At 39.6% G+C, this 27,709-nt stretch overlaps 3 protein-coding genes across 9 annotated transcripts in view; 1 reads left to right on the forward strand and 2 right to left on the reverse strand.

Moving 5' to 3' along the window:
• Positions 1-10,588, reverse strand: part of LOC103474923 (T-cell surface antigen CD2) — a 29,035-nt gene extending 18,447 nt beyond the window's left edge. For all 3 annotated transcript variants that reach the window (XM_081616164.1, XM_081616171.1, XM_081616159.1), the window contains exons 1-9: positions 7,655-10,588; positions 4,024-7,577; positions 2,415-2,690; positions 2,138-2,211; positions 1,659-1,848; positions 1,336-1,409; positions 858-1,035; positions 644-709; positions 470-541 (exon numbers count right to left, since the gene is read on the reverse strand). In XM_081616164.1, the coding sequence (XP_081472290.1) occupies positions 470-541; positions 644-709; positions 858-1,035; positions 1,336-1,409; positions 1,659-1,848; positions 2,138-2,211; positions 2,415-2,690; positions 4,024-4,105 (1,012 nt within the window). In that variant the 5' untranslated portion in view covers positions 4,106-7,577; positions 7,655-10,588. The remainder of the gene's footprint in view (positions 1-469; positions 542-643; positions 710-857; positions 1,036-1,335; positions 1,410-1,658; positions 1,849-2,137; positions 2,212-2,414; positions 2,691-4,023; positions 7,578-7,654) is intronic.
• Positions 10,589-16,205: 5,617 nt separating this feature from the next.
• Positions 16,206-22,530, forward strand: pln2 (phospholamban 2). 2 transcript variants are annotated; one of them, XM_008426225.3, is made up of 2 exons: positions 16,206-16,286; positions 22,031-22,530. In XM_008426225.3, exon 2 carries the CDS (start codon positions 22,144-22,146, stop codon positions 22,303-22,305), a length of 162 nt encoding a protein of 53 aa, XP_008424447.1. In that variant the 5' UTR covers positions 16,206-16,286; positions 22,031-22,143; the 3' UTR covers positions 22,306-22,530. The 2 variants fall into 2 exon arrangements, with proteins under 2 accessions (XP_008424447.1, XP_008424453.1); XM_008426231.3 differs by lacking the exon at positions 16,206-16,286 and adding an exon at positions 16,312-16,421.
• A 2,136-nt stretch (positions 22,531-24,666) lies between these two features.
• Positions 24,667-27,709, reverse strand: part of LOC103474971 (protein FAM184A) — a 45,070-nt gene continuing 42,027 nt past the window's right edge. For all 4 annotated transcript variants that reach the window (XM_081616197.1, XM_081616190.1, XM_081616193.1 and 1 more), the window contains one exon: positions 24,667-27,605. In XM_081616197.1, coding sequence (XP_081472323.1) covers positions 27,491-27,605 — 115 coding nt within the window. In that variant the 3' untranslated portion in view covers positions 24,667-27,490. The remainder of the gene's footprint in view (positions 27,606-27,709) is intronic.

A 27,709-nucleotide genomic window follows, 5' to 3' on the forward strand; every position in this document is an offset into this window, starting at 1 on the left:
CAACATTTTTATGAATATGAACCTACATATTATTTTCCAACTTGATTTACTGTGATTGAATTCCCGCACACTTTATGTATTTTTATATTACTTTCTTTTATCAGTGTTTAGTCTAAACAGACTTTTCATTTGGTGTTGGTTCAACTTATTGTAACTTTTTTTTGAAAAACCAATTAATCATAGTAAAAGAAACCCTGACCTAATGGCTGCAATTGTTTTCTTCTTAAAAGTCTAAATAAAATGCAAAATTTTATATTTTTTAATTTTCCAATTATTAAGACCAAATAATGAAAGTGGGCCAAGCAGCAGGCCTTGGGGTACTCCAGAGATTTAATATCAGAAATGTATAGGAAACAGTGGATGATGGTGGATTAATCAAATTATCTTAAGTTGATTTTAACAAGTCTGCATTAATTGAGAGTTTTAACTTTTTCAGACAACTAAAACAGAAGTGGACTAAACACTTTACCGTTCTTCCTTCTTTTCGTCTTACATTCAACACAACACAGAATGATGATGATGATTATCAGAACTAAAACACCTAAAACAGATGAAAACACACACAAAATCATATAAAATAAGTATGATTTATACAAGTTTACTTCTACTGAGGTTCATTTGAGTGTATTTTATTGAAATTCACCTGCTCCACCACCAATATAAACCCAGATGCTAACTCCAAAGAGCTCCACTGGGAGGCCTAGAAAAGCTTAAATTAAAGAATCACAGTATACAATTAGAAACACACTTCATTTTAATATAACATATGGTTTATTATTGTGAATATAGATGCAGAAAAGGCTATTAGCTGAGCCACATTCTACATTTATAATGTAATAAGTGCTGTATATACTTACTAGAGCCAACACAGCTGTGACTAAAGGAGACACTTTTTTCAGAACTGGCCTGGTTGTAAACTTCACAGGAGAAATTCTTGTTTTTGCTTTCTGCAGAGCTTATTGTCAGAGACATTTCTGTTTCGTTGACGATGACTTCGCCATCCTGGAGCCACTTGAACTGAGCATTATCAGGCTGCTGCAGGAGAACGAGGTCAAAACGTGGTTAAAGATCATCAGGAGAACAAGTCAGGTTGAGGTTGGACAGGAAAAACAGAGGAAAACATTTCACAATAAAAGCAGCTTGAATTAAATGAGAAGAAATAACTTCAGAATGTCAGATTTCTGCATTCATGGGTTGTTTTTCAGTTTGGGAAAACATTAATTTGCATCGCAGATGATTCCTGAGATTTTAAGGCCTATAAAAAGTTTCTAAAGTTACACAAAAATACCCCAAAGTTGCTTTTAACAAAAAATAAATAAATAAATAAAATCTCACCTGAGGTGCAAGGCAGGTAATGATGACCTCTGAATCTTTACATGTTCCATTTATTTCAGGCTTTTTCACAGGTTCTAATGTAATTAGATAAAAAACATTTTAGAATGATGAAAAATTAAAATCCTGGCAAACAGTGAGCTTGTGACGTTCTGCTCACGTTGAAACCTCCAGAGTTCTTTATTAACTTCATTTCACAACAACAAGCAGGGAAATCAAATTAGCTTTGATGGATCAAATACAAGATGAACGGATGATTTAGGTTTAAATTATTTAAAAACAATAATAATAAAAAACTTGTGCTACCAGAGCTGTGATTTTCTTACCAATGCAGGTGTGAGTCAAAGAGTCACTTTTTGCAGAACTGACTTTGTTGCCAACTTCACAGGAAACAGGCAGGTTTTTAGTTTCTGCCACTTTTCTTTTCATGGAGGTTTCTGTTTCATTGCTGATCATATAGTCATTCAGGAACCATTTGTAATGTATGGTGTCATATTGTTTTGTACCATCAGGTTGCTGACAAAGAAGAATAATGAAAACATAAAAAAAAAGATTAGAAAATCACAAAGAATAACAATCAGGAAGATATGTTATTTGTATTTTAACTTATTATTTCATTTTTCTCGTCCTTTGCAAACATGAAATTGTAAAAAGTTCTCAAGATGTTACATTTCCTTAATTTTGGATAGTTATTTTGTATTAAGATCTGATTGCATTATTAAAGCTCTCTAAGGTTATGTAAAGAATTCCATATTGTTCTATCCTGTTTTTCTTTTTTAATAATAGACCAAAATAATCTCCTTACCGGATCATGACTGCAGGTAAAGACGACCTCTGAGGCCAGACAGGTAATATTTAACGTGGGCTTCTTCACGGGGTCTGAGTGGGTTCAAACATGACACATTAATGACATTGACATTGTACAAATAGTACAATGAGCACAACACAGAATGATAGCTTCAGGAATGACAGTTACATGAACCGATGAGAAGTTAAAGTTCTTCAATAACAAGACGATGAAAAAGAGCAAATAGAGGTTATTGTTGACTCAATGAGGAATATGTAACCAATTTGGTACCTACCCAGTATACATAGATTTGTGGTCTTTGTGGCCCGTTCTTTTCCATTGATATCAAAAACCTCACTGGTGTAACGTCCTGCTTGGTTCATCTTCAGATTTGTCAGTTTGAGGGATCCGTCATTATTAATATCATCAGGTTTACCTGCAATTACTTTTCCTGATCTTTTAAAAAATAGTATATTGCCATTAAATTTCCACTTCAGATTCTCAGTAGGTTGTGGTTTGTATCCCGAAGAAACATTGAAGTTTTCACCCACTGCAACAAGACGGTCACAACCTTTGGGATCAGAAAAACAGCAAAGTCAGTTTATCAGTTGACTTCAGTTTGTATCCTGGAGAAACTAAGACGCTTTAGCTTGTTGCAACAAAATGGCTGCAACCTTTAAACCAGAAAGAGCAACGAAAGTAAAAACAGGCTCAACCAAGTCCGAAAAACAAAACGCTGATATGATCCAACTCTCCTCCCCTTCACTGATACTAAAACATACATCCAAGCAGCTGACTGTTAAAACTGAATACAAGTAAATTATTTCTTTAACGTGATCTACTTTCAATAGAAACATCAATTCTGTGTTTTGTTCTACACCAAGATGTTATATTTCTGGTCTGCAGCAAAGTAAGAACTGCAATGTCCTGAGAAATGTTTTAAAAATCAAGTTCAAAGATCAGCGCAAACTTTATGCAATCCACTTTGATTCTTCTACATCTGCAACGTTTGATGTGGGCCTGGTGGAAATAAAATCCGCCTACGTTCAAAGTCAGAGCTTCTTCACGGGTAAAAAAAAACGTATTTACAGAAAGCATTTGAAGTTTTTCTGTTTTCCAAAGTGGATGAAATTGTAAAAAGTTCATGCTGAAGACGAAAAGCGATGTCAGATTCAACAAGAGACGGTCTTAATACTGAGGAAGATTCAAATGATCCGAGGTAAAAGTCTAGCCTTGTCGTAAGGGGGTGGACTCTTATGCACTGAGGTTGCTGCACAATTCTGGTTTCAAATTTGCATCCTATCTGATTGTATGCGTCTCAGTAAAATTTTGCAGAATATGAAAGACAGTAACGGCAGGAAAAAATGTGAAATTATTGCTCATGTTTTCATTTATTTCCCCCATAAAAACTCTGGATTGTTCTTTTTAAGAGAAAGATGAATCTGTTGCACTGCCGGGGATCAAATTTCACATAAAAGCTTAAATATACACATGAAACCATCAGAATTATGACAGTGTTGAAATAAATTGAGAAAAAAAATAATAACTCTTTTGATCTCGACACCTGGAGACCACATCAACTCACAGGAAACGTCTTATTCAGGTTTGTGAACTGACAGTGTTTAATTACGTAACCATTCAATTGTTCAAATGAAATAAAAAAAAAAATCTGAGTTTTTGTTTTTCATTTAAAATGTCACCAAGGCAATTCAACGATTATTTTGTTTTTTAAAAGTTACAGGTCATTTGGGTCTTGACAGGTTCACTGAGAAGAATTTGGCGTTTTAGAGACGCATCAGAGCAAAGATCTGCAGACAAAAACAGGAAGTTTGAGAAATAAAGGCACAATCACACATCATCTGATCCACTCCTTTAAATTCTCATTAAAAAGTCCAATATCTCACCTTGTGAGGCGACAACGGCGAAGCAGCAGAGCAGAAACACACAGACGCTCAGCAGCGAGGCCATCTTCTTCATCGTCCTCATCGCTTTGAGCAGAACTTTCCAACATTGAGGTTATTTCCTGTCTTGCCACGTACATGTGCTGCGGGGCTTGTTTCTTTTCTTTTTTTTTTTTTTTTACAGTGCACACTTCCTCTGGTGTCTTAAAGAGGAAAACATCAACAGCAAGCATCTTCTAGGAGGCATCAACATGAACTTTTTAGACCTTAAAATGAAGCAGAGCAAAGCAAGCGCTATCATGGCACAAAGGTTGACATGATAAGCTTTATTTTAATACTAGAAATGATTAAAGTTGCCAGAAATGTACAATAAAGTCTAAAAAAAAAAAGTAGCCTGGCGTGTTAAGAGGTTGGCTGCAGTGTCCCACCGTGGGGGGAGACTTTTCACACCCTTGCAAGCAACAGCTAGAGGTGATCTGCTTGTGGTTTCACAGCCTAAACCAGGCCAGCAGATGTGAAGCTTGTTTTTTCTACCTGCGTTGATCTATAAAATTTTTTTTTAAAAAACCCAGAAAATAAAAACTGAAAATACACGGCCTTGCGTAGCGTTCCTTTCGAAGTTCTCGCATTTTGACACATTGCCACCACAAACGTCGACGTATTTTTTCGAGATTTTAAGTCACAAACCAACACAAAGTGGGGCTGAGCTGAAGGAAAACGACGCAGGATTTTCAACCTTTTTGAGTTAAAATGTATTTATTGTGCTTGTAGTGCGACACAGGGTTTGAGCTGAAGAGCAACCAGTTGCTGTTGGAAGTCAACTAAGATGTTTTGAGAGGATAATAGGTAACAAAAAGCATGACAGATCAGCTAGTAGACAGTAAATGTTTGTTTCAAGATAAAATGTTTGATTTTTTTTGTTTTGCTTCTTCCTAATTTTCAGTTTCACATGAGTTCAACTGTTTTGATGAAGTAGGATTTTCCTTGTGGTTTCAGAGGTTTGTGTTTCCTGATTTCCCGTCGTCTTGGTTACACATTTAACTCATAAGACCTTTCATTTTCGCTTTGTTTTTTTTTTCTTTTCCAGCCTCATTATGCATCACGGACAATAACATCTCTGTTTAGCTTGATTAAGATATATTAGATTTATTAATTCCCTCACCAAGGGAAAATTAAGAACATTCTATTTCTGTTCTGTTCAATTTTAATGGTGCGATTTCACTTTTGAAGCTTGTGACTGTCATAAGGGTGAGAGAACCATGGTGAAGTTCTCACAGTAAATGACGTATAATGTTATAATTTAACATGAAGACACATTTCACAGAAAACCAAAAAGAGCAAAAAGTTGTCTTACCAACACAGTTCATATTGTTCTCCTCAGGGTGGCGCTGTTTTACCACTTCTGCATGCAGTTAAGACGTTCAAAATAGTAACCTGGATCCCTTCAGTTAGAAATTAAGTGTAGCACAAAGCAGAATTTTTTTTCTCTGAAGTGGCGACTGTGTGTGGCAGCAAGAAAAAAAAAATCCATCAAAGTCTTCTGTGAGAGACGTGTCGGTTCTGCATCACGTGAAGAACTCGGCTGGTGTGGCGAGAAGCTGTGAAAACATCCTGTCAGGCTCTGCGTTTAATTTCAGATGTATCTTAAATCAGACTGTGAACGGCTTGTGAAGTCAACGACCGACTGCAAGCTCTGGGTCGGCACTTTGCGTCGGTGTGTTGGCTAGTCGGTGCTGTGGAGCGCTACTTCATTTTCTTTCACTATAGTTTGCAAGTTTAATGTGAAACACTTAAAGCGACGACATGAACCCACTTTTATTTACAGGCCTTTGTTATTTAAAAACATCAGCTCCTCTTCATGTCTGTGAAACTACTGACATATTGTCTTTACAATAATATTAAAGCACAAAAAAGCGAAATATCTCCTTCCTGAGAGCATCTTAACATCAGATTACTAATAAAGGGAGTAAAAGTAGCTTTGCTTTACAAAGGACTTTAGATTATAAAATTTAACATTTACATATTTGCTGTGTCCCTTAAATGATTTCTTGAAAACTGTAAGCTGGGTATAAAGTAAATAGAGTGACTGGTGAAGGAAACCGGTTGCTTTGGATTTGATTTAGAAGCATGAATGGGGTGGAATACAACTGCATGCCACACTTTTCAGGTTTTTGTTTTCACATTTGAAAAAAAAAGAAGTTGTTTTTGTTCAACATTACAGTTAAACACTATTTTGAGTCAGCCCATCTGCTAAAATCCCATTAAAATATGTAGAGGTTTGTGGTTGTAATTTGCCAAAATATGGAAAAAGTTGAAGAAAACGTCCAAGACTTAAAATAAAAGCGTAAAGGAAAATCTCTGGGATAATCTGTAACAAAACTTGACTTTTTTTTATGTAGCGTTATGTCAACAGAAGTATTCGTTATGGATGTCGACATGTGGACAGTGTTCTTGTGCTGGCCACAGATGACCCATTTCAGTTAAATGGGCCTTTATAAATAGATCAGATATTTTTCCACTGGTCCAGTCCAACTCGTCCGAATATAAGTCAAAGACGCCCCACAAACCCTTCAGACACCCAATCGTCCAATCGTGCTCCTCTGTCTTGCTGTGAACAGCCAACCAGAGCTCTTAAAAAAAACGTTAATCAAATCACGCAGCTCTGAATAACAGCAATAAATCAGATATTTGATGTATGTTACGTCAAACCGCGACGCTCTCAGTCTTGCATCAGCTGTGATGAACAGAAAGGTTCTGCATTAACAATGGTGCCTTTAAAAGAAATTACAGTCAGAACATTAAGAGCAGGAATAAGTAAAGTTCAAAAAGGAGATTGGAACTTGGCGCTGTGGCTCAGGAACATCAAAGACGGTGGCTAAAGATACGTCTTCATGTCCCGAGTTGAACTGGAGACCCGTAAAGACAATAGATACATTCATATCTGCTCCTTTTGTTACTTATTCTCAGGATGCAGGAGTCAGGGTTAGCAAAACAAAGTCAGAAGAAAGAGAACTTGTAACCAGCGACATCCTCATCATAGCTGTTAATAATGTAGCCAGTAATCTATTGGGAAACGAAAGACAATAGGTTCTGGCATTCATCAAACAAGAGAGAGAGAAAAAAAAATTCTTTAAAGGCCAAAACTGTGTTCACAAAGAGGAAATTTGACTTTGCTTTCACATGTTTACAGCAAACAGAGAACATATCATTTATAGGAATCAAAATAAAGGATAAACGATAAGGTGTTCGCTTTTCTCACTGCTCGGTATTCATCATTAAGCTCGTCCTGCCAGTCCAGCATCCAAAGTTCACCACTATCACTTCTGTCTAGGACCTAAAACAGGAAAACAACCAACCAGTTAACATTCTCACCTCTCTGCTGAATTGAATCTTACTGAAATCACTTACCTCCTCTTTCATCCAGATTCTTTGGCCCTTCAGAACTGCACTGCCATCTCCTCACCTGCAAAATCAGTTCAAAAGTAACCACTTACCTTCCATTAAAGTGTGAACATTAGTCGATTGTCCCCGTTGGTCTCTTTCCGGCTGTTCAAGTCCTGTTAACAAATAAACTCCTCTTTCCATTCATGTTGTGTGTATGTAATTGTTGCCTCCACCAAAGTCTCACTCTTACCTTCAGGCATGGCGGCTTTCCGGTAACGTGTCTGGCCTCTTGGATGAACTTTCACCTGATGAAGATCTCAGTGACAGAGGAAGTTCGGGGAGAGTGGTGTGGACATTATGAGGATGGAAGAACGAGAGTGGTGAGTGAGAAGTAGGGAGCAAGACTCAACAGTAACATTCCTAATACTCTGCACCTCTAGTGTAACCTGATGGGTGTAAGTCTGAGGCTGCGGTGTTAGACTGCAGTAAGGAGTGTCTCTCTATTCGGGTTAGTCTCTACCTCGAGATGGAGAGTCTGTGTCTTGTTGATGAGTGATGGTTGAGTAGAGTCGGAGACAGTTTTGGGTTCTTCTCTGATGCAGTCTGTGATACTGAAGAACAAGCTGAGCAAAGAATCGATTGTCTTGGTTTATTGGTCTACGTTCCCTCACCATACCTCATATGATCTTGAGAACGTTATTAACAGCTATGAGGATGTCGCTGATCATATGATCATGGCCAAAACATGTCTGCTTTCTGAGGTTTTCTGGGAACATCCCAATGGGAGAAGACCCCAAGGCAGACCTTTAACTCTCTGGTCAAACCTTATATGTCGCTACTGGCCTGGGAACGAGCTGGGATCCTCCACAGTGAGCTGGAGAGTCCCACTGGGAGATCTGGAGAAAGGGGATGTAGTGGTGGTATTTTGGACACTGCACAAAATGTGGCTCAGCAGTGGTTCTGAATGTTTATGTGGTCTAGATTTCATATTTCCATTCAGATTTCAATGCATTTGAGGAGAGGAAACATAGCAGTGAATAAATTATACTATAAAGATTACATACTGAGACCAGCATCTTTACAGTTTACAAGCCACAGGTGGTTCAACATTGAACTATCTTGGTGAGTTTTAAGCTCGCATTTTCAAAGACTGTGTTTGCAAGATATGCAGATTGGTTTACCGACACTAACATACCATCATAATCCTACCATGAAGGTTACCTTCATGTCTGCATTATGAAGTTCTACAGTTCCAAAGCGAGTCTCTAAACACAAAGTAACTCCAGAACAAGGGCGTCTTTTCACAGGAACCTGGTTTTACCCAGTCTGTCTTGTTGTGTTTTAAAGTGGCTGTTGAGAATAGGGAGTCTTTTAATAGGCCTGATGTGATGACAATACTGTATCAGTGGAAAGAATGCCCACTGAAGGCCACCGATAAGAGCAGCTAGTTACATTGTTAGTCTCCTGGGCTGTGGGCAGCATGCTTCCTGTAATCCTCCCTGACTTCACTGGAGGAACAAAGCTACAGATTCATTGGCGTTCTGCTTAATAATACTCTGATTTAATAGCTAAATTAACTTTGGAGAAAAGAGCATTTGAGTGTTGACTATGGATTGGTTCTGTTTTTTATCACTTAAATGTTTCGGATCATCAAAGAAATGCCCTTATCAGACAGAAACAACCTGCGCAAATACAAAATACAGGTTTCAAAATGAAAATGCCATTTATTAAAGGGGGAAAAAGCTTTCTAAGTCAATCTGACTCTGTTTCGTTGCTGCTTACTGAATCATGCCTTAACTGTGACATTTTCAAGTTGAGTTTTAGGTTCAGTTTAAGAGGTCATACCTGAGGTAACCCCATTCAAGTCCTGTTTTTCGCACAGGAGTACTGAGGAGTACTGTCATATTTCTTAGGTTAGTTTGAATACTTTCAGTGAGTATGGATTTCTATTTTTGGAGGAACACAGTGTGTGTCTAAGAACTGGCTTAGCGTTATTATTTTTAGGGATCCCCGGGTCTGGGGGCATTGTGAATTGTGACTGATTGCAGACAAGCATCACTGGGGAATGCCGTCCTTTGGAGGCCCAGGATTTGGGTGATTATTTTAGCGATGGGACCACACAGATCAGGTGCCGGGGCTTTGTGGGCTTTTTATTCTGGACCTTGAGCTGCAGTGGTTTTTTGCAGTGTTGTTGCGCGGTGCAAACACACAGGTGGGAGTGTGCTGGAATGGGGCTGCGAACACAGAAGGCAGTGGTTACTTTTAGCTTTTGTTGTGCATCGGTAAAACAATTTAAAGCCAATTTCTTTGTCACTGTGACACAACTACTGGATTCGTAGTGATATGACAGACTGTTTGATTTTAGCCACATTTCAGCTTTAGATCAAACAGTGGCTAGTTTGGTTTGTGAGTGTTGGGTTAAACATATGTGGTCAAATTGTTGCCAAATGTTGATCCAGGACATGTTTTGACAGGCAGGAGAGCATTAAATTACAGACTGTAAAATGCACGTGTACTTCACTGTTTTCAGAAAGCTGTTGCACCTAAATCAGGTTGTCACTGAAAAATGATATTCACATTATGAAGATTAATTACACACAAAGTGGCATATTTCAAGAACTCATAAAACCTTAAAGTCGGTTCCATGGGAAACAAGTGTCACAAAGAAACAACTAAATATACACACACACACACACACGCACACACACACACACACACACACACACACACACACACACACACACACACACACACACACACACACACACACACACACATAAAAAAAAATTCCCTTCTCACCCTCCGCGGGTGGTCTGTTTCATCCTCTGAGCTCGGGTCGTCTACCAGAGGCCTGGGAGCTTGAGGGTTCTGCGCAGTATCTTGGCTGTGCCTAGAACTGCACATTTCTGGACTGAGATGTCTGATGTTGTTCCTGGGATCTGTTTGAGCCACTGCTCCAGTTTGGGGGTGACTGCCCCAAGGGCCCCGATGACCACAGGCACCACTGTGGTCTTCACCTTCCAGGTCTTTTCTAGTTCCTCCCTGAGGCCCTGGTACTTCTCCAATTTCTCATGCTCCTTTTTCCTGATGTTGTAGTCACTTGGTATTGCTACATCCACCACAACGGCTTTCCTCTGTTCTTTATCCACCACCACAATGTCCGGTTGGTTCGCCATTATCATCTTGTCTGTCTGGATCTGGAAGTCCCACAGGATCTTAGCTCTGTCATTCTCCACCACTTTTGGGGGTGTTCCCCACTTTGATCTCGGGGCTTCCAGTCCATATTCTGCACAGATGTTCCTGTACACTATGCCCACCACTTGGTTATGTCGTTCCATGTACGCTTTCCCTGCCAGCATCTTGCACCCTGCTATTATGTGCTGGACTGTCTCAGGGGCCTCCTTGCACAACCTACACCTTGGGTCTTCTCTGGTGTGGTAGATCTGAGCCTCTCTCTCTCTCTCTCTCTCTCTCTATATATATATATATATATATATATATAATTTTTTTAGTCATCATGGAGATGAACGCTTGGTTCTGGAATACCGTTTTCGGGCATAAAAGTGGAAAATTAAGTGGAAGGAAAAAGTGTAGTAGAAAAAAGTTCCTAAGCCAAAGTGACAAAGTGATAGTTGTTGAGTGGTAATAATCATGAAGAAAACATATTCAGAAAACACGATTTCTAATACTTGAAATAGACTAGCGGTTCTCAACGGGCGGTAGCGCCCCCCAGGGGGCGTTCAGAGGACGGCAGGGGGCGCTGGCGGACATTTTTACAAAAGGGGGGCGCTGGGATGCCTTTGGGGGGCGTTTGGTCGAAGGTAAACTTTACACCTTAAATCCACAACAATACCAGTTTAGACTTTGAGCAACTTGGTAAAACTGTATTGTGTAACATTAAATCATGCTTGGCTGCAACTGTATCGATGGCAGCTCTTCTTCTATTCAGTGTTTGTGTCTTCATGGCGCAGCTCCGCTCCGCATCAGTTCAGAGTTACACCGGCTGATGACGCTGCTGTCATTCACTTTGTCTGGTATTTATGTAGGCTACATATGTTTTGGCAGTTCTGTGATCTGCCAAGCAATTTATATTAAAAAGTGTTTTATTTCCGTTTGAAAGCTGCCCGCTTCCATGGAAGGACAACAGAAAATCGCTCTTATAAAAATGTAATTACTAAAATCACGATACCCTCACTTTGTATCCCTCTGAAAAATGAACCCATTTACATAAAAAAATCCCTCCATGGGTGATACCACCATAGAGAGCGTTCATTTTATAACGTTAACACGGAGCTGTAAGTGGTCCGGTATGAAACGGGGGTAATAGAACAACACAGCACTTTTAAATTTCAATAACCAGAATGCAGAAATTGTTTCCGTTGTTTTAAAAGGTTTATGTCAGTCTGCCTTTTCCCCATCGATATGTTTCCCGACCGCCCTGCATCTTAGGGGCTTAAAACAACAACAACAACAACAACAACAACAACAACAACAACAACAACAACAACAACAACAAAAACCGCCGCGCACATTGAGCAAAACTCTGAAACAGGAGAAACGGAACATAAAACGGAGCGACGAACTAGATGTAAATTATGGCATAAAACAGAGAATCCGACGCTGAACAGTGAAAAAAAAATCAATACATAATGTGAAACATGACGATTAGGCGGCGCAGCAGGTGATGAGTGAAAATTACTGGTGGTCAATAAACGATCAAATAAATGTAGCAACAGGAAAGAAACTAACGTAGACATAGCAATAAACCAAGAGAGGATAAAACTAATCAAAGGAAACTAAATGGAAATGAATGAAGAACAAAATGCAAGAATAAACTAAGAAACTAAAGTAAATACGGTGGAATAAACTGGTATGGCAAGACCTTTCGAGCAATAATTAATACAGAGACTGTATGGCAAGAATAAACACACTATTTCCAGATAAAAGCTAAAATAATATTGTTGAAATGTCATGGGCAGGGGCTTCAGGTGGATGCGAAAACATAAATCGGCGCAGAACGAAGGAGCGTAGAAACATACGCCCCCCCCGCCCCCCCCTCCAGACGCCGATACGTTTAGGGCAAAACTCGCTACATTTACCCCGTTATGTGCGCGAGGTGAAGGAGCGTAAGGCGCTGAAGTGTACGGGAAAACATAATCGGTGTGCCGATTCAAAACATCTACGATAGAAACATTAATAATAAAATAATTGTCAGTGCAAAGTAACCTACAAATTCTTTGGTGGGGGGCGGTGAGGGACCTGGATTAGGGCTAGGGGGGCGCTGGCCCGAAAAAGGTTGAGAAACACTGAAATAGACAGTGTTCTCTATCTAAGTACCATGTATGTTCATAGCTATATTACTGTGGTCTAGTTAAATCCACACAATTATTTAACAACTGGTTATGCAAAGATCTATGCGTCACTCACCGACATCAAATATTGCAGTGATAAAGTTAATTGTAAAAGACAATCTGCGAGCATTAAGGGAAGAATGATGTTTTATAAGAAAAATGGTAACGTTTGCCCCTAATTTTTATTTTCCACTTGTTTGGGCTCGACAGGCTGGTTTTAAACGCCAGCTCATCTCCTATGAAGTCAAATTCAAGCTAGAGACATTTCTATCAACACTTTTGCGTGTTGTGCTCTGATGCAACAGTTCAGCTCTTAGATCTGGCACCATTAATCTCGATGATCCCCTTGCTGACATTAGCTCTCCATCGATGAGCTCTGAAGCACAGCTGCAGTTCTGCAACAATAAATGCAGAGTATTTATGTATATGCAGATGACATTAGAAATATTAGGATGGGATTTTTTTGGAAACTGACATCTAAAAGCTTAGAAACTCCTAAGAGCTGCTTAGACTCGACCGTGCCGCTGCGTTTAGCAAAACGTCTTTATCTCAACTTAAAGCGCCTTCAAAAATCCACAAGTTTTGAAATTCAATTTTCTCATAACTCAATCTTTGTGAAATTGCGTGCAAGAGTCAGCTGAGTGTGATTAAAGCAACAAATTGTTGGCATGTTACTGGAAGCCCAGCACAAGTCTGAAACACCACAAACCTGGCTTCGGCAGAAGGAGAAATTTTTCGTGAATGTCCAAATCGGACAAACATCCAAACTAAACATGAGAGAAAACAGGCAGAACGTTCCTGAGATCTACAACAAATATCCAGCACAACTTTCCTGATTTAGAAAAACAATATTATAGTAAGAACCTCTATAGTTTTCATTATGTAAGGTGCACTTTGATCAGTGGTGATTAAACGTGCCAGTCTTTGACTAGGCCCTTATCAGCGCTGTCTGTTTTCTTGAGCCGACTGCAGTTTTCTGCCTTTCCTCTCTGTTTTCAGCCCGGCTCTGAGCTGCGTGGTATTTCACCATGTAAGGCTGCAGAGCAGAGCGGCTCCTCTGGCTGAAAAAAGAGAAGAAAAGAAGAGAAAAGAGAAGGAAAGAAAGAAAAAAACAGTGAAGGGAAAACTATTTTCTTCCTGGTAAGACTTTGTCTAATTACTTTTCCGCTATAAAAATAAATGTCTTCACAAGGTCACAGGGAACAGGAAGAACATGATGATTTAAAAAGGAATCCCAGAGATACTTCTAGACTGTTGGTTTGTGTTTATTATCACCTAGAAGGAACCTGATACAGAGTCAGGAGGAGACGGGGGGTGTAATTATTTTTTGTTTGAACCTTTTACTGCTGTTTGTTTTAAAACTGGACTGTTCACATCTCCTCTGTTCCCGGATTGGAGGAAGTTCCTCTAAAATATCTTCACCTTGGGTCGGTCACTAACCGCTGTCCTGTCACTTCAACCAAGAAAAGCAAAAGTTTTACCTCCTGAAAATATATATGGAAAAAAACCCTCTAATCTTCTCTCATTTATAATCTTTAAATTGAAAAATATGAATTCAAGTTGTTTTGTTCCAACTAGATAGTCGGGATAGTGTACACAGAAACCCTACAACTCGCCAGAAATCGTGGTTGCAACCAAATATGGAAAGCTGTCAACATCCCGGAGCATTGAAGCAGTCCCACATCATGACACTGCCACCATGATGTTTTTGGGTTTTGCTTTTGACCTCAAACTGGGTCGGTGTGGTTCGTTTTTGTTACTTTTTAAAAATGATCTTCTCAAAACGGCATTTAGTATTTACTCAGGTAACTGCCAGTACAATTAGACTTAAAGTGAAAATGCCACGAGAAATCTATTATGGGTGTAAATATTCCACCGCCCCCCCCCCCTCCCCCCCGTCACTGTATCAGTGTGACAGGTAGAAGTGAGCGATTATCGGCAATAATCCGACTGCGCTTTACGTGACTGAAGGCCTGTTTACACGCAGATCCTCCGTAAGAGGCAGCTGGGATGTTTCCTGGGACGAATCGTCCGGGTTATTTTTACTTTATCCGGACTTTTTAGTCTCTCTCTCTCTTTCTCGCTCTCTCTCCAGTTTAACCTTTCTTTTTTTTTTTTTTTATATCTCAGCGACGATGTCCAGGGCTCCACGCGCGTCGACGCACATGCAGAACATGTGCGCGTTTGAATCTAAACGAAAAAAAGGTCCACGCGTTAAGCCGACTCGTGAATCTTAAAGCGACGGGATTCTGGCCTCGCTGCCTCAACATGTGCCGCCGGTGTCCCAGAGGATCGCCACCGACCCGGGGTGTTTATCGGTGCGGTCATCGTCAAGTTGTATATTTAGACGTGTCATCAGCTGCTGAGTTACGGTGCATGTCTGCAGCGGTGCCAGGAGGATGAAGACAATAGAGCGGGTCCAGCTGCGATTCCCTGACTGCGCGCCAGATTGTCAGGGATCTCTGCGATGCGTCAGCGCCGCTGGCCGGCTCACATGGAGCGGACGCTTTAAACAAAACGAACGGTCCAAACATAGTGACCCATTTGTTACCGGGCGGACACGAGGGGGAAACTCGGGTCAAGATGAGAATATATAATCCAACATTTAGCTTTGAGGGCTCCGAAGCACAAATATGATTAACATCTGAGACAGAAAAACGACGTTTTTTTTTAAAGACTATAAAGAAACAACAGTAGTTTGAACTGCTACTTAAGTACTGAGTAACTGATCAAAAATAACCATATATTTAAAAATTACTCCAGACGGACCAAAAGTATAAAGTTATGTAATTTATATAAATACAAAAGGAAATTAGGCAAAATAAAGATTTTTTTTCTTTTTAAGTGAGATTATCTAACAGCTGCAGGTGTGAGTCTGTTTCAACAAGTCAATTCTTCACACAGTGAAGTTTCTCACTTCACTTTGTAGAGTATCCAGAAATGGGACTTAAAAGTAGTAATACTTCATAAAAATAAATTACCCAAGTAAAGATAAAATGCCAAATGTAATAAAATATACTCCTAAAGGTGATTGTTTCTGGTTTGTCATAGTGGAGTAGATAATAAATTAATGTGCAGAATGATCACAAATGGCCCTAAAACAGAAATACCACCAGTGGTCTTTGCACTGACTTTAGTGGTTCTCATTATGTGTGAAAAAACACAAAAAGAAAGAATGATTATTCCTGGTTTAACAACAATTTTCAAAAGTTTTCACAAATAATCAGGGGTGACTGTGGTAGTGGGTAAAGCTGTGGGTTTGATTCCAGCTTCCTCTTTGGTGTAATTCAGCTAAACTGAGCAGCGGTGCCTCAGTCCAGCATGTTCAGTTCAGCAAATACAAATTAGGTATCCTGGCTCTCTTAAAATCCTCTCTGGGATGCCCTCCCTTCCTCCTTCCCTCCCTCTCTTCCTCTCTCTCTCTCTCTGCTCCTCCTGTCTCCTCCTCAGTGTTTCCAGCCTTGCGGAGCGCTGCATATCTGACGTTACTGTCTCCAGCTCCAACCAGCTCTGCTCTCATCTCTCTGCAAGGTAAGACTCAGCATCCTCTACGAACTTTTGCCTCCCCTCGATTTCGAGAAATTAGGAAACGTCTTTGGATTTAACGGGGGACGAGCAGGAACATGAGGAATAGCACGACGGATTGCCGAACTTAGATTTGATCTGGTGGGTAAAAAAAAAAAAAAAAAGGAGGCGATGTTTAACGTTGTGATGCCGAGACGAATCGCTGCCTCTTGTAAAAAATGCCAGTGTTCACGTAGAATAAACAGAAGAGGAGCAGCAGGGGGATGGAAACTGGACTGAACCTCCCAGAGGGATAAACACTCGCTCCCTGGACTCCCAAACTGAGCACATAATCTTATTTCGGAGCGACGAGGAGCCAAATCAGCTGAATCTTATCTCTACATTCATAAGGAAAGGAAATCATATTAGATTTCACTGCATGGTTCTGCTGGAAGCTGAAGAACGAGCAATTGGTTTTGATTTGTAGAGTCCAGTGGGAAGCTTGTGTTCTCCACAAAAATGTCCACCTTTTAATTTTGATTGCAAGATTAAATGTTTTCACAGCTAAATATAGAAAAATAAGCGAAGACGATTATTACACAGCAGCGGAAAAGTGCTTTTGATTCCTAAACTTTTAACTGCTAGTAGAAAATAAACACGGTGGATCAGCTTTGGCTCACTCTACAGCCGCAAAACCTGTTTAACTCTCAATCAAATTAAAGTCTGGACTTTGACTGGCCGTCACTGAAAACTCTCCATCTGTGCCATTCAGAACTGGACTCGCTGGTTTGCTTTGACTCATCGTCCTTCTGCGTAACCCCTTCGCACTTGAGCTTAAGGTCACAAGCTGATGGTTGGACATTCTGCTTCAAGGTTTTCTAATGAAACTGCAAAGCAACCCCAGACCGTGTTGGTGGTCGTCATGATGTTCTTTTCATGACTTCAGAAAACCTTCACCTTTGTCTCATCAGTCCAAAGAAAATGATCCTGAAAGTCTTGAGGATCACCAAGACGTTTTCTGGTAAATGTGGGCAAAATGATTTTCTTCTAACTCCTCCATGGAGGTTGTTTGTCTCTCTTTCTTCTTGTTGAGGTGACCTCTGTTGTTGATGTGACCTCTGACCTTAACCGAGGCCTGTAGGGGTGTAGATGTTGCTTAGAGTCGTTGATGCCCTCTTGGAGTAATTTTAGTAGGTCATCCACCGCTGAGAAGCTTCACCACTGATCCACGCGTTCTCCATTTGTAGAAAATGGTTCTCACCAGCTGCGTTTCCAAAACAAATGTGTGCAAAATGTTACTGATGTTCGGCTCACGTAGAAAAAACAATAAAAATTTTCGCAATTAAATAATTAAAATCACACATGAAAACAGCTGTTCATGTAATAAGTCTTTAAAAAACATGCAGTGCCATCATCCTCCCTCCACTTCCTGTTGTCTTCTTCGTCTTTTCTGCCGATTGTTGATCACATGACTTGTATGATGCAAAAAGTGTTTCATTTGAAGTGTTGCAAATTACACTAATTTTAATACAGCCAAAAGTTTTTTTTTCTTTCTAATTTGGCGTGTGTACATTAAGCAAACTTATTTTCAGAATTTCAATTTGCACAATGTTTTTGTCAATGGTAATGCAGCCTAATGAGGTTCACTGGTGTCCCAAAATCTTTTCCAGACTCATAAATCGTCTGTTCTTGAATTTCAACTGGTCCGGCAGTAATTAGATATATGTGGCTGGTTCATACTGAACCAAAAGATTTCATCAAACCTACTTTATTTATGACTTAACCACAGGGGTGGCACATTTTTCAATTCTGTTGGTTTGGATGACCTTTTTTCTCTGAAGTTATCTTAGACTGAAAATTCCGATTGATGAACATTTGGTTTCTTGAAATTTTCGGGTGTGCAGAATGACATCCTGACAGCTGGTTTCAAACCTGCTGCTGCCCCAGTTGGGATATTAGGTCGGCATCAGAAAGTACGAGCATCTGTCTAACCTACATACCGCCGACGTGTCGGTCAGGTTGATGCGCAAAAGTTCCTGCCAACAAACGCGTCAAACCAAACACTCTAAATGTTTTGTAGGTTAAGCGCGGCAATCCTTTCAGGATGTGTTTGTACCTGTGTGTGTGAAGCTCAACTCAACAGCTGCATGTGCTGACACACACGCAGATAAAAGTCACACCAGAGGAATGACTGGCATCTAGGAGACTTCAGGGCGCTCCAGATCAGAGCAGCATGAAAATGTTTCAGCGAAAGAGGTGTGCTTTCACGATAACGTTTATCTAAAATAAACTCTTTGAAGTGCAAATATGAAACTTGAAAGGGATCAAATCCATGTTTTTGCCTTTTGCCACATTCAAATGTTGGCCTGAAACATTTCAGTGACCACCAATCTTGTTAATCCATGAAATAACTGAACAAATAAACTTTTTGGCCACATCCAAGTCTATGGAATCAAGAAATTACTTAACAAGAAATGACCTGTCTGACCACATGAAGTACGGTAAAAGGTTTCAGAACATTTCAGAAAAGGTGAGAAAAAGTCATGTTCAACAGTCTGGAAAGAGTTACAAAGCCATTCCTAAGCTTAAGGTCAGAGGTCACGATTCAACAATAAAAACAAAAAGAGACTTGGCAAAAATGGCGTCCATGGGAGAGTTCCAAAGCAGTTACCAAAAAATATTCAAACGTTTGGAAAAAGGTTTTGTGAACTGATGAGACAAAAGTGGATCTTTTTAGGGAAGTTGTGCATCAACTGTAAAATAACGTACATTTAAACATGATGGTGGTCTTTCACCATCATAAGGGCTTAAAGCTACTGGGTTAGGACAGATGAAGTGTGTCCAGCAAAGCAAAAGCTGAATATGGGGACCTTTTGTCCACTATTAAGTAGGGTAGAGGCCCTCTGATGCTGTGGGTCTGTTTTGCCTCCAAGAGTGCTGGGAACACGGTTAGTACTCTTTGAAATACCAGAAAATTAAATACATTTAATAAACAAAGGAACAAATTTAGGAAGCAAGATGGAAAGACGTAACATGTAGACAGATTAAAGGGAATGAAGTCTGTAAATAAACTCCAATATATTATCCTCACATATTTAACTCTTCGCATCATTCACACACTTATTTACATCGTCTCTGATGTCCTTCCTGCTCAGCTCTTAACTCGTGGCTGGAATCAGTTAAAGTTAGAAAGTTCGGGTCACAGAAAAATGTCAGGGTCAGCCCCCGACCCGTCTGTTCTCAGCCTCCGTTTTCCTAGCAGACGAATTCTCAGAGCCTCCGGACGACGGAGCGCAGCGTTAACTCACTTAACTTTGAAGTCAAGGGCGGCCCATCCTCTACGATCCGCCTGACTGCTGCAGTTGCTGCGATTTGTCCACCTGCGCTTCGTTTTTACCGCCGGTTATTAACAGACGAACCAATCCCTGCAGACAGAGCAGCTGTGCCTGTTTGATCCTCTGAAACACGAGATGTACAAACAAAAGAGCAGAGGACTGAGTGATGACAAGGAAACGGTTTAGGGTAGAGCAAAAAAAAAACCAAAACATAAATAAATACATAAAGTGCACAGTATCAACCGAGCAGGCTATAATGTAACCTTAGAAACCAATTGTGAAACAACACACTATATTATAAACAGAGTTTATAATAAAGTTTATGATACGACAAAGGATTTTTGTTGTTTGGCTGGTAGAAAGGCAAATGCTGCTACATTACAAGCCACTAGATGGCGCCAGGATGGGAAAAAAAAGTTCCAAACATGAATTAAAGACCTTAAAGAAAGAACTTATTATGGTAAAATGTGCTAAAAAATAGAATACTAGAAGAAATGCTGGGATTTGAGGCTCACCTTCCAAACATTCAGGCAGATTTGACTTAGATTAAATCTTACACAGGTGTTGCTTTGGCCTAGTCAAAGTTCAGACCTAAAACACTGGCAAGACTTAAAAATCTTTGTTCACAGACTGAGCTTGAGCTGTTTTTTGCAAATAACTGGGAAAAATTGGGAACAATTCTACCGTACTCCAGTCAGGTTAAGCAGAGAATAAATGCATGCCACTCTTTCTTTAAAAAAAAAGTATCCTTATCCTTCCTTTCACATTTATGCACTACCCTGTATTGATTTTCAGTCAAGGAGAGGGGATATTTTTGGTAGGTGTGAAATACCTGAATACAAACCACAGTCCTTATGAGTTGTTACAGCTTCTTATCCTGCAGGATTGAAAAAAAAAAACCCCAAAAAAACAAAGTAAGGATCTGAAATCTCAGCTTCAGCTCTGAGATGAAAGGCTCAAAATCTTCTGAGTATGTGTTCTTTCTGAGCCAGGCACTGCTCAGCACATTTTACATCCCCCCACCCCCAAAAAAATCTCCAAAGAGATGGGAGAGCTTTGTGAAAATGAAAATAAAATATTCAGGTTTTCCTCCAGGACAGCATAAAAATCCCATAAATGGGCAGACTGAAGTAAATCCCTCCTGCAGGACTGTGGTAATCTGTAAGAATCTCACAGAAAACAAAACGCGTTGACCTAAAGCAACGGCCTGTTTCTGCCGTAATCATGTTCCAGCTTACAGAACAAGTGTTTATTGTCAGTAATCAGAGCTTAAGAGTAAAAGCCCTCCGAGTGTCTTCCTACGGAAGACCGACTTCTCTTGAACTTCGCCTCATTTCATGAGGTGATGATGTGGATGAAGGTATTAAGTGTTAACAAGTGACTTAAAGGCAGATTAGGCAAAGAAGGAAGAAAGAAAAGTGAAAGTATGAAAAAGATGTGTTGAAACCTTGTGGTTGGTAACTGAAAAACCGGTTGTTAAAACCACTTAGCCATAGTTGCGGCAAAAATCAAGTCAGATGCAAATCTTTAAACCCCTACGGACAAGCGTACGGGGGTGTAATGCGAATTAAATCCACCGTTTTATAACAATTTTTCTAGTTATAAATAGAAATTTCTCAGTGCTACCCCACAAGTGGTTAGCAGGAACCACTGGAACCACAGTGACCTTACAGCGCCGATCCCAGGAATGCCCCGGTTCAGACGACAGAACCGCGGTAAAGCAGGGCTCTATCACCAGGCACTTTGTCCCTTTACATGCCTGCTTGCAACAATGGCTCCAGCGCTCTGTGGTCTTGACATTTCTCCAGCCAGAGCAGAGATTAGCACTTCATCAGGCCTCAGCTGGCGCACATTTGCAGCTCTGTTATCGTCACACTCTGCGCCGAAGGACACAAGGGGTCACGTATCTCAACCTGTAGAGGCTGCAATGAAAAGGAAGCAAAGTGAGAATAGCTGTGTTTGCATTACAAAATGTGTGGAAAACTTTGTCAGTACACTTGCTATTAATATAAAAAAGAAAAGAAAAAACTCTTTAGCAATTGCAGTCTTTCTATTAAGTAAGTAATGTACTCATGATATAAGTCATTAAAAAAACATGCAGTGCCTTCATCCTCCAACTACTTCCTGTTTACTTCTTCGTGATTTACGCCAGTGGAAACATCCGGTTGTTGATCATGTGCCTTCTGGTATGTGAAAGAAAGTTACACTGCAGTTTTGGGAAATAAACCAATTTTAATATGGCCACCCCCCCACCCCACCCAAAAAAAAAAAAAAAAACCACCTCATCTTAGCGGCAAAACTTTTTACCAAAAAAATATTTTTTCCAAATTGCCGTTTTTCCATTATGCAAATTTATTATCTGAATGTCAAATTGCGTGTGTATATCAAGAACTGCAGACTAAAATTCTTTCTCTCTCTCTCTCTTGTTTGAAATAGAGAGCAGTCGACGGAAAGAGAGGACAAGAGAGTTCGCCGCTTCCAGCTTCAACAGCCGGACTGAACCGCCCCAGCTCCCCGACCCCCCACTGACCCTCACGTCCGCCGTCCTCATGGAGCGCGTCCAGCACATGACCAAGTCGGCCATCCGTCGAGCATCTCAGATCGAGGTGAACCCCCAGGCCAAGAGGAACCTGCAGGAGCTGTTTGTCAACTTCACACTCATCCTCATCTGCCTGCTGCTCATCTACATCATCGTCCTGCTGAGCAGCTGAGAGCAGAAAGGGACACATGCAGAGCCTGGCAGAGCTCAACCGCTGAAAAAAAAGGGGGGAATTTCGAAGAAATATCTGATTTTTTTAAAAAATAAGTCATTATATCTCTGCTTCTCTTATTACATTTTAGCATCTTTGATCCTGTTTGCGTGTATGCACCGAAATTTTCTGACCACACTGTGTAGAAGCGACATTAAACACGATGCACATGAAGTGGGAAACATTCATGCATCTCAGAGGTTTGCTTCCTGTTGCATGAACATTTTTCTCTCCGTCTGCTCTGACTGAGAGATAATCTTTACAGATTTTCAACCCTCAAGATGTCCTCTATTGCATTTACTAAAAAACCTCTTGCAAAAAAATTATGATTTGATTTTTTTTCTCCCCTCAACCTAAACATGACAGTGTTTTAAAAGTACTTCAGGTTCAGATATTAATGATATTTTGGGGGTTTGAAACCAAAAATATAATTATGTGTACTGAACCCCACATTTTCATTAGAATAAAATAAATAAATACCGACACACCTTAAATGAAACACATTTCGATGAGTTCTGATGATGGTCAGTCATTGGTTTTGATGTGCTTCTTGTTGTAGGGTCTTCTTGAAAATAACCAACATTACAAATATATTAAACATTCTTATATTAAAAAAAACAATACACAACTATGCAACATCAGCAGCGGCACACTCATTTTCCGTGCCAACCTACCTCTGCAGAAAACAGTGAAAATGTGATGTATTTTGCTACATGTTTTAAAAGTATGAAAAGCAGCACCACCTATTGGACAAACAAAAATCTCAATTAATAGCTGACAGTCGACAATTGAGACTGAACATAAAGAACTGCACTGTTCAGCTAAGAGCTGAATTCTCGTTTTTATGGTTTGCCCTCAGAAACTAACGACTAAGGAACTGGGGTAATAAAACTTATATTTTTTGAAAAATAAATATCTGGAAAATTTGAGCTGCACATTCATTCTGGCTGCTAAAGGTAATACTACTAGTACTAAATAAATAATAACTGACAGGACCTCTTGTAGAAATCTTCATCTACAGTCTCTGGGATTTTAATCAAAAAAGTGCTAAGACAGCTGCTTCCAAAATTTACACAAGCTACATATAAAATGAAGAAAATCCAAAGCACGGCTAAAGCAGTGAAAGGTTGAGGATTCTCAAAATAGAAAAACAAGAGTAGAGCAGCTGAAGCTAGTTTTTTTTCCCAGTCTGATGGAAACTAAAAAAAAATCTCAGTTCTTGTCACATATAACAAACAGTCATGTGGATAACAAGAAAAGATTTACCAAACATTTGCTTATGCAATAAGGACACTGAGAAATGACGAGAAACCTGCTATAAATGATCAGTTTCATCCTAACAGTCATTTATCTCGCTGCTTGACAAAATCTGTTGCAGAGACTGACTTGAAAATGAAAATGTAAACATCCACAAGTGCTTGCTGCCAGCATAAAACATCATTGGGGGAGAAATAAATAATGAACTATTGCTGGAAAAAGGTTGACTTTGGCGCCACCCAATGGCAGACACCTAAAAGTGGAGGCGCAGCAGTGAACAGCTCGTTGTAAATTTCCAATCAAAAATGTTATTCCTGAAAAACGCATCTTTTTAAGAAATTGCATAAAAGACAAAAATATTTAAAATCTGTGTGAGATTCTCTGAGGTACCATCCTATACACTGAAGCAACAAGATGTGACGTAAATTGAAGTTTTAGTCCTCAAGAGAAAAAAAAAGTCACATTAGCTAAGAGAATTTACAATATTTGCTTGTCAGCTTGTAACACAAACATTTAAGACGAAGGATGTTTTCGTTTTCTTTAATTTCTGTAAGAAACATGTGTCGAGCGCAGAATAAACACAATTACATATCTGCATAAATCTCTGATTTGTGTTCAGTTTTCAATTCAATTTTCAGCTAGAAGCTCGGAGCTGATTGGTGGGTTTCGACTTTACTGGTTCTGACGTGTGATTGGTTGACAGCACTTCCTGGGAAAAGCTGCATTAACCTGATTCTGTATAAGAACAGGGAACCTGAAAGGAACCTGAAACCTACACGGAGCAGCTCATGCTTCTTGCTATGGTAGCAGACCTGTGAAGCTGTGGGCTGATTTCTGTCCCAAAAGGCTCTGGGAATAAAATGCAAACACATTTTCAATAAGAATTCAGGGTCTTCTGCCCTTAAATGCAACAACACTAAAGACAAAACTATGCCACAAGTTGTTTTAAAGGGAAAAACGTAAAGCTAATAGGCGCCACCTAGTGGCAAAACATTAAATTGGAGGACGTTGTAGTTATAATTTCTACAGGAAGGAATCGTAGCTGAAAATGACAGCCCAAACTAGTTAATTTCTCACAATCAGTGTTTTATTGTTCCATAACATACAACAGAAGTGATATAAATATAAATATTATTATAACTGCAATGCGTTTACTTCAAAAAGGGCATGACAGATATGCAATTATGAGTTTCATGTTGACTTCAGACCACTTTCAGTTCAGTTAAACAATCGTATTAATTTCAGTTCTGTAAACTTTTGAAACAATAAATAAATAACAGAGTAAAAAAATACAATAAAGTAAACAACATCTTAAAACATTAATAAATATAACAGTTTGAAAACGCGTTACAAACATCGCAATGGTCCTTTAACCATTATTAATAGGAGCTTCAGGAGGAAAATTAAAAGCAAAAACTGTTGTGAGATAATATATTAAGCTAAAAAATTAAGGACTTCTGCACATTACAGTGCAGATATCTAAGATAAAATGCCCATATGTTATATAGTCATTAAATTAATCTAAACTTCACAGTGTGCATGGAGCAATGAACCAGCTGTGGTTCAGTGTATCTGGACCTCAATCCCATTAAGATCCTCTGAACTCTCCTTTATTCCTTCGTTTGTACATAGAAGTATTTACAATTTATCGAGTTAAGCACATTCAGCACAACTTCAGAGACTGGATGCATCATTCATGACATACAGGACAGATTTCTGGGTCCTCTGTGATGTTTAAAGTGTTTCAGGAAGTGTTGAACTAGGCTCGGGAAAATTTAGACAGCACCCACCCTCGGTATTTTTTATTGGCACCTCTAGTAAAGATGTGTAAACACTTTAAGACTTAGAAAAAGTAGAAAAACCACGAGCTGCACTTATCGAGTGGGGAAAATGGAGACCTTTTAAATCGAAAATCTGTTTAACGCTAAGAAACTAAGTCATGATTTGGGTTTTCAGCCCGAGTGCTATGCTACTTCCAGATGGTTGTAGTAGGCGCACAAAAAAAACATGGAGGGTGCTAAATCGTTTAATGAAACATCAAATTATCGTCTAATCAGACTCTCAGCAGCTTTTCTGATTTAGTTGGGATTAGTTCAAACACTTCCTGCGGCTTCGACTTCCTCTGTAAAGGAAGACATCGGACTGAACTGAATTGTTTGCGCGTCAAACTCTTTTCGAGGACAAACCGAGCCTCTTTTGGGTTGAAGATGAGCATGCAGCTTGGAAAAACTGTACAGATTTATGAATGGAGTCCAGCACGATGACTACGTAAACCTTTGAGTTTGAAAAAAAAAAAAGAAAAGAAAGAAAAACGTGACGGTACACTGAGAAGACATGAGTATTTCAAGTGAATGAGAGCAGCATGAGTGTGTCTGTTTTCACATGCTCTGTGGTCTGTCCGCACGGCCAGAGACGTGCAGCAGAGGAGTTCGGACCCGGACACCAAAATGTTGACGCTTGTAGTTAAACTTGGACTAAACCCTCCTTGGCATTAAATAACAAAAAAGAAAGAAAAGATAAAAGGCAGAACTCTTCCTCTTTACATCTCTGGTCCTGTGGCGAAACAAACAGACCACAGGAAAAACAGTGTTCATACGTTATAAATAGTGGGAATAATAAAAATACAGGGGGACGCTTGGTTCAGCTCGTCTGCGCGTTTCTCCTCCTGAGACTGTTATGGACGACTGAAGGCGTAAACCGAGCGCCCCTCGGTTAGCTCTGACGCTTGAAAACGACCTTCGCACATGTACTGTATGTACACAGGCAAAGCACTGGGACAGCGAGCTGAAGTGAGGCTCTTACTTTGTTGTTTTGTTTGCTGGTGTAGTTTTTACTGCAGAGGCCAAAAAGCACAACCAGAACCAACGTGAATGATGAAGTCAGAAATGCACACAAGGGCATGGAGGCAGACGGATCCGAGTAAAAAAAATAAAAATCCCAGATCGATCACTACATGGAAAATAGTTTACTAGGCGCAGTAGAGTAATAGAAAACCAACATATTCAGTTATGAAATGAAAGCAGCTGATTTTGTTCAATCGTTTCTTTAAAAATCCTTAAAAATGTTTAAGGATGAAGGCAACCAACGCTGTATGTGTTGAGTAAAATGGATGGTTCCAGATAAAACGTCATCTGAAATGCTTTCAAATGGAAAACCCCCCCAGAAAACTAGTATTCCAAGCGATCAAGTGCCAAAGACAAAATCAATAATCAGCTCCAGGATGATCAAAGAATCTATTGTTGAGAAAAACAACAACAGATTGTTTTTGAAAAATGACAGTTGACAAAAAAAACCCAAAAACACATCCCCTGAACTTTCGTGAGCAGATCAATAAAATCAATAGTATGGTGTGGTTGGTTGAATTCCTAGACTTTAATCCAAAATGTGTTCATAAGTTTTAAACATTTCAATGTTCAGGAAGGAGACAGATTCTGTGTCCCAGAGATCAATGTGTTTTGGGGTCAAATGTGTGAACAAAATTTTAAAACTCAACATTTCTGGCATTTAGTAAATCAAAAAAATACTAATTGACCTAAAGCAGCTAAAAGTTTTCTCTAATTTGATACAATATAAAAAAATAGGTGTACTTTTAAATAAAGTGAAAATAATAATCTGGTTTCAACAGACACCCTACTGTTAAATTCACGATCTTTTAATAATGATGAGGCACTGCTCCTCTTCGTGCTCCCCATGTACGGAAGCCCAAAGGTAAAAAAATAAAAAATCAGACTGGAAACGTGAAATGCTCATATGAGAACCGGATGTCTGTTATCTCAACCCATCAAGCGACTGGAATCGCGCCGTTTGATTTGCCGTCACACTTTAGCTCCCTGTCCCATTACTTTATTTAAATTTTTTGACAGAACTGGGGTATTTTTTTTTTTGCCAGTCAGAAAGAGAAGTACAGCGAGTACAAGTCTTCCTCTTTTGGGACATATTCTTTGACTTTTTCTGCCTCGATCCCTCTCGAGTCGGATGCTGTGGGAACGCCGGCTTCAGGAAGGCTGCGGGGAAATAAAGAGACATAACAGCTCTTAAGAAGACGAGGAGGGGAAGAAAAGACAGAGACGGCAGAAAGTAACGGTGATTGGCTCGTGGGTTGTAATAG

Source organism: Poecilia reticulata, chromosome 2 (assembly GCF_904066995.2).
Source record: "Poecilia reticulata chromosome 2, P_reticulata-male-v2, whole genome shotgun sequence".
Lineage (NCBI taxonomy): Eukaryota > Metazoa > Chordata > Actinopteri > Cyprinodontiformes > Poeciliidae > Poecilia > Poecilia reticulata.

Coding starts and splice junctions, on each gene's coding strand:
- pln2 (XM_008426225.3), top strand. CDS start 22,144: ATGGAGCGCGTCCAGCACATGACCAAGTCGGCCATCCGTCGAGCATCT.